Raw genomic sequence first — 12,421 nt, forward strand, 5'->3', positions numbered from 1 at the left:
CCCAAATCATTAATCTGAAGTGCTCGGTAAGCTCTCTCCCCTTCACCAGCGCTGCTGTGACAGAGCTGCCTGCGCCTCTCTGCTCACCCAGCTGCAAGGAAACTTTGCAGCCTGCAGCTCCTCAGAGATAGCACGGATCTTGTGTTGTCAGAGCACAACGGCGCTATGCAATAGCTTAACCACGGAACATAAAATGAACTCTAATTGCAAGTGTCCAAGCTGAAGCCTGGCAAAATCCCCAAAGCATCTCATGCATCTGCTGAGAACAGTCAGGTCCGTTAATGACTGCTGAGAGCCAGGTCCTGCTCGCACCGTCCGTGACAGACAGCAGGTCTGCTGGCACATTGCAGGGAGAGCCCAGCATCGTGTGCTCGATCTCCAGCATCGTTTCCTGCAGCATCCAGGTGCTCCACAAAACCTGCATCTAAGTCTTCTTATCCATCCTTCCTTCTTATCTCCTAAGAGTTGCCTGGATCTCAGTCTGAGGACAGATTCCTCCCCTCCAGACATCTGTAACCTCGCGCACGCGTGCGCATGCTAAAATGAAAGCCTGAAGCTGGGAACGGAAACAGAAACGAAAGTGGGACCGTGGCTGTTCTGTGAGCTTTAAGCTATGTGGTAGATGTAGGTTTGCTGAAGAAAGAGGGTACATAATGGTGGGGAAGGCCTTCCCTCCTGCAGAGCAGAAGGTGGAGTGGTGAGAGGCATTACTGTGAATCCAGCTCCGCTGTGCCATCCCAGCCAGCTACTCTGCTGCGTTTAATACGTTTACAGCTCCTCAAAGAGGCCTTGCTCAGAGCAGACGCCTGCACTTGGCAGCTGCTTAAAGCAGTCCAGATGGGATCCTTTTAAAAATTACAAACTGGTGTATCTCACTTTGGGACAGGAGCCAACAACAACAAGCCTTCCCTTCTTCTCCATGCATTTTCCATTTGTATCCCAACATGTTTACTTTGCTGCCCTTTACTCTAACTTCTTTTCACTGCAACTTTCCAAAGAATTAGCACAGACCTTTCATCTCCCTCTCGAGCAGCTGAGGCATCAGGAAGTCCTGGAGGAGCTCAGTCTCGCAGTCCTAGAGCTGACCAGTCCTGCAGGATTTTCTCAGAAGACAAAGGACAAAGTGGCGATAAGACTCCAGGGGACACAAAACTTCAGAGAGAAAGTCTGTGAGTCCTGATGCTCTTCAGAGCTCCCCAGAGCTGTAAGCTTTCTCTGTGTTCATCACACCCATCTCAGCTCCCAAATGGCAAGGTGTTCACATCCTGTTTGAGCAGAAGCAGTTGGTGCCAAGACTTCTGCGCAGTAGCACGCATACTGGGATTTATTTATTTTTTTCTGAGACATGAGAAATGGTGGCTTTGTTTCTCTTCTATCCTACACTCCTTTGATAGTGGCTAGAAATTAAATGAGCTGCCAGGTATTCTGCTGCCGACTTCAGTCGGTGAGTTCATTAGCACTGGAAACTTTGTTGGCCGAGCCTGTTAGGCTTTGCTTTTCTTTCCCTCTGTTCTGCCACCCAAATCTCTCCATTCCTATTGCTCAGTACTGCATTCTCAAGCCATACTGGCAGTTCTCCCCATATATATATATTTTTTTTTTTTTTTAAATATTTTTTTTACCAAGATACCTCCCCCCAAAAAACAGACAAGTAAACACTTTATCACCCAACACCTGATCTCTTATGGCTATGTATAACCATAACCTGAGATTATATCTGAATTCCTGGCAGCACCCATCCAACAAATGAGAGAGAAATGAGCAGCAGAGAAAGAAAATGCCTCTGTCATGAAGCACATAATGAAGAAAGACGCACCGAGCTCTTTGCTACCTGTTGAGGTTAACTGCAGGAGATTTTCCAAATCTCTGGTCTCGTTCTACCAAGCTGCAAGTGTCAGTCCTGGTGCTCAGCACCATGAGAAGCGGCACAGCCCCGATTCCAAGCCGTGTGCCCAGTCCCTCTGGAAGCCAAGCCATCGGCTCCATTGTTTAAGAGCTTTTTCACTGCTGCTTATTTGCTGCTCCAGTTATGTCTGTAGCAGACATCTTATATTAGCAACGCACCCCAAAAACCTTCTCCCAGAGAAATTCCCACTGAGAAATTGCACAGGCACCCTTACTACCAGCAGCTCCAACTCAAGCAGAAGATGAGAGTCACAGAGAAAAAGTCAAAGACGGCCATAAGCACACCAGCAAAGGCTGATGCAACCACTGGGGATTGCAGAAGTCTGTGGAAGACGCGTGGCTGCATAGCCATGTGGATTTGGTTGTTCAAGGCATTTGGATGTTCATTTTGGATGTTGACGCATACCAAACAGTCCAAACACAGTGCCAGAATCCCCCAGACCTCCTCGCTCCAGTAGCTGCAACATCAAAGGAGCTGTGAGATGCATCCACACTAACGAGCCTGAGTGCCAGAGACTGGCTGATATGAAGTAGCCAAAAACCAAAGGAGCTTAAATTTAGCCATCTTCTATGGGGAGTAAAGAAACAGCCATGTCTGAGCAAGACTCCAGAGAAAATAGGACACCGTGACCCCAACTGACTTACACAACTGAATTTAAAAAAAGAAAGAAAAAAAAAAAAAAAACAGTTTCTGTTTTGAGAGTCTTGAGGGATCTCTCTGTGGATGTTTTAGAGAGACCTCAGTTATAAATAATCCGGGTGATGTTATCTGCCAGCCAAACCGTGAGCTCTGAGCTCCTGCTGGGGAGCATCCCATCGGTGAGCGGAGCTGCTCACACAGCGAGCATAAGGGACTGACCCTCTCACCTGGTTCAGTGTCAGAGAAGCCCACGGTGGTGGCACACAACCAGGGAGCCCGTCCAGACCACCCCTGCTCCCTTGACAGCCCAGGCTGCTCTCAGTGAGGGTGGGGAAGTGCTTGATTAAAGAGTTTGGTTTGACTGTTGGCAATAAAATTCAGAGGCAGAATACTGTTTCCCATATTGTCCTAATTACATGCTTCTTGCTTAGTTTTAGGAATTGTTGAATATAACTCTTTGCACCTGGTTCCTTAGCGAGGATGGTAAGACCAGGCAGAAACAACCACCAAAGAAAACAGGAAAGTGATGTGAACAGTCAGGGTACCACAGGATGTGAAACAAACAAACAAAACAATACAAATTTAGACATTCTTTGGATGAATAATTAGTAAAATCAACACAGACTTTGACTTACATGCCCATGAGAAGACTGGATCAGGTCTGTACAGAAACATCTGCTATATCTGCTGTAATCTATATTAATATGAGTATTTTTATTCACAGGGAGAACAAGGTGATGACGGGAAGGTGGAAGGCCCGCAGGGACCACCCGGAGACAGAGTAAGATGTTAAATCCCATCTCTAATCAGTCCTGGCCTGCTTTTTGCCAGGGGACTAGTTGGGTTGCTTCCTTACTTGTAGAACATGCATAAAGCCATCGAGATTCTGTGGATAACGGGATTGTCAACATCTAACTTAAACCTTTTGTTGTGTTGTTGTAGGGCCCCGTTGGTGACAGAGGAGATCGAGGGGAACCTGGAGACCCTGGTTATCCTGTGAGTCTTATTCCCAGTAAATGATTGTCTTATTCCCAGTAAGTGATTCAGAAATTATAGTCCTGGGGAAGTTCCCCCAATCTGTATCAGCCCCCCGAAGGTCTACCCTTTGCCCAGTAGTCACAATTCATAACCCGCTGTTGTCCCTTGTCAACTGCTGCACATGGCTGTGTTTCAAACAAGGAAGAGAAATTCAGATGTCTTTTCCTAAAGTGATAAAAATTTTGCTGAAGTCAAACGTAGCTCCTGCAGCTCAGCATTTAACAATGCCGTGCACATCCTGGAGCACACTAGATTGGAAGAAGGAGCAGGAATTTCTCATTAGGATTATTTGTGGTTATCAACGAAATGCCCTGGGGAAGATGTGTACGAGGTAGGTCATTGTCAAAGTCAGACAAAATTGAAGGCTGATGTGCCAATGGCTGTAACTGTTTCATGGGAAGACCTCTGTTAACTTGAGTGTGTGGAAGCTTCCAAAATCTTAACGGGATTACTCTCAAAAGCAAGACCAGAGTTACGAATGATTCCCACTTTGTGGGGCATCTCCAGCTAATTGCTATTGGTCTGAAAGGCTCTGCTGACTGTCTCACCTCCAAAAGCAGCTGATCAGAGCAACCCATTGCAGGAATGTACAGAAGAGTTTAAATTCACCAGAGTAGCAGTGTTGCTGCTGTATTTTGTAGGACAGCAATCTCTAACTGTTAACTTAAATGACTGCTATGTGTATTTAGGGGCACATTAGAAAGCCTTCCCTCCTGCTTAGTGACTGGCAGTTCCTCCTAGCTACTTCTTTCCAATGCATATCCGTGGTGGCATGTAGACTACAGCTTCAACACTGGTGCATTAGCAGAATGCAGATATGTTCATTGTATCCTGCCCTATGCTGCATGTTACGTCTGTATTTGTTCCCCATTGCCACAGAAATTCCCAAGAACAAACAAATGTTCCTTCTCTTGTTTTTTATTTAAGGGTCAAGAAGGGCTTGATGGAGAAAGAGGAAAACCTGGACAACAAGGCTTACCTGTAAGAGATGCTGCTTTACTGTAAGCTACCCAATGTCACATGCATATGAAAAAGAGACGGAGGAAGGTAGGAAGGGCTGCAGTAGGGATGTATGGTGAGCTGTAAGGTGTGCGTTTCCATGAGCCAGGCCTGTGAAATGGGCATTTGGAGTCACATGTTGGGACCAATAAATAGGTGACAGAACAGGGGGCACTTGCAAAAGCCTGCCCCTAGGACTGCCTTTTGTGAAGAACCCAAGAAGGACTAGAAAGCTTAGGAGATGGGCAGCGCAAGATGGCAGTGACACTGGAAGGGTCCACTTGGAAATGATGCTTCTGGGAAGAGCTGGTCCAGTGTGGGGCAGGACCATCTCATTCTGTCTGGCTAGTATTTCCTTCCAGGCCAGTGCATTATGAAAGGCTAAATTAAATCCAAATTTAAGGAAAGGATTCTTTATTCCTGTATCTATATAAGGCAGCATCTAATTTGTGTATGTGAGCATACATACTATATCTGCATACTATTGCAGCCATGAGCTCAGTAGCACATTAAATGGAGTTTGTACTGGGAAATAAAGTCGAATTGGTTCCCAATCTTTGTAGGGCTGCTGGGAAGAACAGCAAATTCCAGTTTGGGCTAAAATCTTAGTGCTCTGTCATGTGCTCTGTCTGGAAACGGGTAGAGCTGCTGCATTCCTCAGTGGAGTAAATTTATTCTGAGGGGTGGTTTCCCTGCAGATGTCAGTGTTTCAAATGGAAACGGGAGCTTTGGCTTGTCTTTGGGGAAGGGCATGAGAAATGTGGCTCAGAAACAAGCTGAAGAGAGCTCTGCAGGTGGGTCCTCCAGAAACTGCCCAACACAAATACACAAAAATCTGGATGTCCAGAAGAAAGAATGGAGATGTGTGGTGGGGAATTGAACAGGAAGAGTTTCGCGTTTTCATAGGTAGCTGTCTAAGATGTGACATCCAGGCAAAACCAAGGAAAGGGCTGCAGCACGCAAAAGGGAGGTGGTACCAACACTCGAGATGCGTTTGCTGTGTGAACCACTTGTTCTGCATGTAGCTTGTGTGGTGCCTTTCTCAAACCAGGCTCCCTCCTGCTCACTTCTGGGCACAGTTTTCCAGGCGCAATCTGGAATTTAGTGAATGATTCCCCCGAACACGAGCACCACCCAAGTGAGGGGGGAACGTCGCTTCTTCTCCAATCGATACCCTGTTAAATGCTCTCTGGAGACAGTTCCTTGCTTCTTTTTTCCCCAGGAGGCTTGTCTGAGCACAGGCTGTTCCCGTGAATTGTTTCCATACGGTCAGCATTGTTAGGGCACAAAAAAAATGCTGTTCTTTGTACTTCATGCAAGATATTGCCAGAAGAGAATTTCAAGCAGATTTTTCTTGCTTATGTTTTGTAGGGGGATCCTGGACCACCAGGCCAGCCAGGAGCAAAGGGATCCAAAGGTGATGTGGTAGGTTTCAGCAGGGTGGATTCATAGTGTCCCAAGTTTGAAGAAAATGTCTAATTACTGTCATGTGTTTTCCCGACATGTTTGATTTGTCTATGGTCTGCACCTTGAAAGACTGTGGAAAACCTAGTGGGAGGGCTGTAAACACACATTTTAATGTCCAAACCCAACAGTTAGTTGACTTTTTGAAAACGGAGAAGCTTAAGACAGTAGCAGCTCCAGCACGACAGGTGAATCTTGGGCAGGTCTTTAATCATTGCCATGGGTTGTGCCTCTTTCCCATACCTGTCCATGTGCTGCCTCCAGCTCCAGCCAGCTTGTCTGTCCCTGAGGGGATCTGAGCCAGGCGAGTGCCTCTCTCCTTCACCTGAACCATCAACTTTTCTGACTTGAAACCTTCCAGCTAGGGAGTCAATTTATCCATGCAGTTCTTATCTTTCTTGGAAGAGTCCCTCTAACTCCTTGCCTTTACCGAGCAAGGAAACACAGCACACAGCTCCTTCAAGGTTCAGTGTGGTACCTACTCCAACTTCCACATCTGGCTGTAATGACAGCCTGCTAATTATTCTCACAGAGCGGGGATTTTATTTGCTAAAACATAAGAATGTGACCTCAATACTCAGCAAATTCCTGCTCCCTTTTGGCAGGCATTAGGATTTTTATTTTTACCCCATTGTGGTAATGCCAGAAGATAGCCTAGCCTACAGTAGGTGTTCTTGGCAAGGAAGGTACCAGGTGATAAGACGAATAAATTCTACCCCTCAGTGGATGATCTGGAACTACCTTTAGGTCTAATGAGTAGCAGAGAAAGCACCCCCAGGAATATTTCTTTCATGTAGCTGGCCTGCCTGGTCCTCTGCAAATGGAGAAACAATGCACAGAAAATGCAGTGCCTCAATTTAAAAGTGCTTTAGTGCATGACCTCACTAAAAGAGCCCTAGTGAAGATGGTGAGGCTGAGTTTTCCATTCATTCTGCCGAAATTAATCCTTTTTACAGCTAATAAACCTCTGGAGTATTTCTTTTACGTCTTTATTCACAAAGCAGCATTGCAAATTTTAGACACAAGATACCATTTTCTTTTCCATTAACTTGCCAAAATACAGGGAGCTACCTAGGGGAGAAATGCCCTTACTGAACACCCTGCAGAAGACTTGCCTTGGTTCTGTACTGTGCTGTCAATGAACAGACAGAGGACGCAGGTTTTAAGCATCTTGTTCTAATGTTTGCCAGTGCATTGAGTCCTCCCTTGAGTTCATCCTGCTTTATTTGTCCTCATCTGCTCTGTATTAGGAAAAATGTAGGTCCTTGCCTTCTAGCTATTCATTCCTGCCCTAGAACTCTCAAGACATAAGAAGAATCACTTGTAATAAAACCAAATAGCAGTTCATTCCCCAGTGTTGGAGCAACTGACTTTATAAATCTCCTTTTTATAAAACTCTTTCCAGCCATTATCCATAAGCACACCCTGAAGTCAGGCTCCCAAGTGGAGTTGTGCTGGAACTGCTGCAATTTTAGATGTCTTTCTTATTTTCCTTTGCAGGGTCAAAAAGGAAAGCAAGGAGCAAGGGGCAGTGCAGGGAGCAGAGGCTCACCGGTAGGTAAAAAAATGGTTTTCTGCCTCAGCAGATGCTGTTCAGGAGTTCCATCGCTAATACCTTTGTGATTTTAGGGCACCCTTGGGCTACCAGGTCCTCGAGGAGTGGTGGGAAGGCAGGGTCAAGAGGGTGCCCCTGGAGTGGACGGAGTGCCTGGGAAGGATGGCGTGCCTGGGATGCTGGTGAGTTTGCATTGTAACCTCATAGTATTGATAGCAAGTGCAACTTAGGAGCTGGAAAAATAAAAGCTAACACAGGAGAAATGGATGTAGTCCAGCCACAGATATCCCCATTTACATGTACCCAGAGTGGGATCCTATGTTGCTCTTCCTATCTCACATACAGGCGTGGCCAAGTCTGTAAACAACCCTGTGCTTCTAGCCTGACCAATAGCTTCTTGCATGCACAGATTTGCAAGTCCACCCATGCCCAGATGTGTGCTTGCTGGCTGAAGGCAGAATCATAACCCTGTGCCCCCAGAAGATGTGTAGAAGTGGAGACAGAGAGCCTTGTTTCATAACCTGTCCTTGGTTTCATTTCTAGGGAGAGCAGGGAGATGATGGGGAAGAAGGTTTAACAGGGATGTCAGGCAAAAGAGGGAACCCTGGCATACCAGGACTGCCCGGGGCACAGGGACCACCAGGATTCAAGGTGAGTTTGTGACTCTAAAATGCTTCTATGAGCTATGCAGTCTGTGAGTCTCATGTCTCTAGAGCTTGGATTCTCCAGGATCTAATAAAGTCTGAACTCCTGCTGCCACCTTTCACTTAGCTGGAGGCCCAGTCAGTCTCCATCCAGTCTTCCCATCCATCCATCCGTCTGTCCATCCATTTTCATCAAGTTCACGGCAGCTGAATGTCCCAGCAACTTTTCCTCCTTTGTCAAAGTTCTGTGAGCACAGGCATTTACAAATACATGTACCCACACTGCGAACACTTTAGCTACCATTCATTAGAAACCCAGCTAAAAAATGTGACCTTGGAGAAGCTGCAAGGCAACTGCTACAGCCTGCCTGTGAGATGTCCAAGACGGACAACTCCATTGAAACATGGATGTCCTCCCCCTGTGGCCCTGTGAGGCCTGAGCTGGTGAAGGGAAATTGTGCCACTTGCTTTTAGCATATATTTACCTGATTGGAGTTGCTGGAACCAGCATGGGCTTGGGCATCGCTTTGGGTGGAAACAGGGAAAAGCTGCTTAGTGATAGCTGGGTTTCTTACTGGTCCTTGCCCTGGTCCAGACAGGCCACAGGACCTAAACTGGACCAACAGCAACTGAGCCATGTGTAGAAAGACTCTAAGTAGGAAGATTCCAGCTGGGCTTGGGGCTATCAGGGCTGATTTAAATTATGCCTCCTCTAACGCATCACTCTTCAACTGTCACTTGCTGCCCTCCAGCTGCCTTGGGCAGCATAACAGGCTCTTACCAGAAGTGGCTGACAGACCCTTGTGTAGTTGTGCCACACTCACACCCTGGCTGCAGGGAAATTGGTTGCCCCTTGGCCACCTGCTCGACCACCCTGGGCACTCACCATCATGGATGCTCCGTCCCAGTAGCTGGGGTTTGTGCTGCTGCTGGTGCCTGGCAAGGGGAAGAGCTGGGGAGCAAAGAGCGGTGCTGGGTCTCAGACACCCCACTCCTGTCCTTGAGCTGCAGTGTTGGTGCTGAAGTCCTCCAGCTGAAGCCTTGGCATGACTTCAGCATTTCCGATGGCTTAATCATCAATTGCTAGGCTGCTAGGGGGATGAGATTATGAGAAACTGCTGGGCAGGACAGGCAACATACGCAAGTGCAAATGGAAGATGCTTCATCCCCCTGCTGTGCTCAGCCCCCAGGCAGGCAGCACCCCTCTGCTACAGCTCCTGCCCTGCATGGGGCTCAGGAGGGGCCCCAGCCATGCCCATCGCTGGCCTCACATCCTGCAGCCCTAGCAGACCTGAGGCATCTCGTGATGAAACCACATTCCTTATCCTGATGAGCAACATTTTTCCAGCTTTCCATCTATGGCTATTTCGGCTGAATGTTGTTATATTTAGCTCCTGTCCTTTGGAATTGTTTGAATTCTGTTATTTTTAGGGTGAAAGAGGATTGCCTGGACAGACTGGCCAAACAGGGAAGCGAGGATCACCAGGAGGAATGGGCCTTCCAGGGAGCCCTGGCAATCCAGGCCCCAAAGGCCAGCCGGTGAGTGACCGCTGAGCTGAGCAGCGCTGACCCCACACTGTAGGAGGAGGTGCAGACCCTCAGGCCAGGACAGCAGAGTGCACCCCGGGAGAGTCGTGGAGAAGGAAACCCATAAACCTTGCACGTCAGTGCCAGAGCGTCAGCACAGCTCCCTCCAGCGCACACACTTCTCTGCTCCTCACTGCTCACTTGTGAGCAGAGACATCTAATCCATGCCTGCGTTCCCCAAGACAACGTGGCTGTGCCCATCTCCCCTGAGCCTCCTCCTCTCCAGACCAAACAACCCCAGTTCCCTCAGCCGCTCCTGCAATTCAACCATCCCAAAGGTGAAGGGAGCTGCAGCTCCACCAGGGACGTGCAGGAGATGCAGGAGCAGGCATCACCCATGCAGGCTGGAAGGCAGCGGAGCTGCGGATTCAGAGCACGCTGTGGGAGAAGCACCAAGAGCCATCAGTATAAGCAGAAGTTAATTTCCCACAGCCGTCTGCAGGGCAGGCTCCTAATCCTTTGTGCTTTTTTATTGTACCGGTGGGATTGCCCAGCTCAGCACTGAGGTGTCAAACTTTATCAGCCCGCGGCTATATTGAACTATTTAGATTGGGAGATTTTTAGGCCAGGAGTCACCCTTACAGAGTAGACAAGACTATACCTACTTAAACGCTTTAGATTCACTTATTAGAAATCTTATAGAAACCCCTAAGCAGGGGCCTTTTCAAGTCTCTTTAATAAACCCTCAGCATCTTGGCACCAGTGGCATTTCCAGCCACCTGACATGCGCAGACGTTGTGCAACCTCTCCCTGCCTAGGCAGCCTAAGCATCTCCAGCGCACGATGGATATAAAACCAGAGAGATTAGGACTTACACAAAGCAAGGGACAAGATGATTATCCTCAATACCTCAATTAAAGGTAGCTGCTGTATTTGCATGTTTTATATCCAACCCTGTGATGGCAGAATTCAGGCTGGAAGGTGGTAGCCAACAACAACAGTATTGTTTTGCCTCTTGTGCCTGCATGCGGCAGGTTGCTTTGCCCAGAATTGGCGCATACCTTGCTGCATAAACACTGATCAGGTCCCCTTAGCTGAGAAGGCTCCATGGCATTTAGATTTCTCTAAAACCCTTCTGACTTCTCATTTACTTTTGCCCTAAATTCCCCTAGAAAGAGGGCTTGGTTGGTTCTCATAAAACAGGAAAGGCCTTAGTCTTCTGTTAGTAGCGAGTTTCCTTTCCAGGATCCGTAAACGGGCAGTGAAATCACTTTGTATGCTTGGAAAGTTTCTTACGCTCCACCGAGTCCAACCGAGACCTTTCTTGCCAAGCAGTTTCTCACTGTCGTGGCAGGAAAACTTCCTAACAGTAAGGTCTCTAGACTGACGCTGGAATAGCCTTGTAATAGAGGTGGTGGAAACCCCATCGCTTGAGTCATTTACAACCCGGCTGAACAAGACATTGTAAAACATCCTGTAAAGTACAATCCAGCATGGGTCACACCGTCCAGCTGAGAGGCCAAACAAGCCTTTTCCATCTCTTGTGTTCCTGAGACTGTAGATGAATCATCTGGTGCATGTTTCTGTCCCATTTTTTTAAACATTGAATCACTTTGCATTTTAACATCTGAGAAGCCCAGAAATGTATAAGGGCATATATCTTAAACATTATGGTGAAATGAGGGTGTTTCTATATGAACGTGCTAACCGGTAAGGTTTTTTTTATTCTCAGAATGCATGCTATGATGTGCTAATCCAAGCTTGATGGTCTTCCAAATATTTTATTATTATTTTTCTTAAGAAAGTGAGCAAAAATCCCTGCAGGGATTAATAGGAAAAGAACTGGGCGATATGTATGGCTTTCCTGGTTTTGAGTGGGAGGTTGTGTTCTAGGAACACACACTTTTTTGACAGCATAACTGAGCATAGTTTGAAACTACCCTTCAGTAGGTCAGTCCAGTTGGTATCAGAAATAAAAGAAGTGCTTATTTTAAAGGGCTTGGAGCATGGACTTCCAGGATCAATCTCAGAGTAGATGCACTTCATCCTGCTCCTGCTGACTGTGGGCCAAGCTCTCCAAGCTAGCCAAGCATCTGCTAGAAATATTGTAGGTATGCCTCTTGTCTTGGGGGCAAAAAGGCTTAGTCTGTGAGATGTTCTGGAGTTGCTTCTAGCCTGATGTTTGTGTAATGCCTCCTTCAGATTGCTCTCATACTTCTTTCTCATCAGTCCTGCTTTGACTGAAGAATACTAATGGATTTCTCGTTCTCTGAAGCTGCTGCGCTCTTGGCGTATCTTCAAGTGACCAGTTCAATGTGAACTTACTGTTGCTCTTTGTTCTTGTGTTTGTCTTGGCTGCTGTTTCCAGGGAGACTTTGGTGAGGCAGGATTTCCAGGGATTGCAGGCATCTTTGGGCCAAAGGTAAGAGGCTATCTTGTGACCACTTGGCTTTCTAGTCTCTCTTTATTGTGGCCAGACAGTGCAATAAGTGCTGAAAAATTATTTAGTAGTAGTTCTGCAGAAACTATTGATATTAAATTGTGATTCCAACTTTCTTTCATGTATGCATCATAATGTCTGAAAGAATCATTGACCGTGCATTTACATATGCTTTGATGAAATTTATTCCTGTTAAAATGGGTACGTTG

At 46.9% G+C, this 12,421-nt stretch overlaps 1 protein-coding gene across 1 annotated transcript in view; it reads left to right on the plus strand.

Annotated features, from left to right (window-relative positions):
- Positions 1-12,421, plus strand: part of LOC121057441 (collagen alpha-1(XXVII) chain-like) — a 154,265-nt gene that overhangs the window by 135,568 nt on the left and 6,276 nt on the right. The window contains 9 exon segments of the mRNA XM_040531641.1: positions 3,270-3,326; positions 3,488-3,541; positions 4,511-4,564; positions 5,954-6,007; positions 7,547-7,600; positions 7,676-7,783; positions 8,145-8,252; positions 9,677-9,784; positions 12,141-12,194. Of these exon segments, the coding sequence (XP_040387575.1) occupies positions 3,270-3,326; positions 3,488-3,541; positions 4,511-4,564; positions 5,954-6,007; positions 7,547-7,600; positions 7,676-7,783; positions 8,145-8,252; positions 9,677-9,784; positions 12,141-12,194 (651 nt within the window).

Source organism: Cygnus olor, chromosome 19 (assembly GCF_009769625.2).
Source record: "Cygnus olor isolate bCygOlo1 chromosome 19, bCygOlo1.pri.v2, whole genome shotgun sequence".
Classification (NCBI taxonomy): Eukaryota; Metazoa; Chordata; class Aves; order Anseriformes; family Anatidae; genus Cygnus; species Cygnus olor.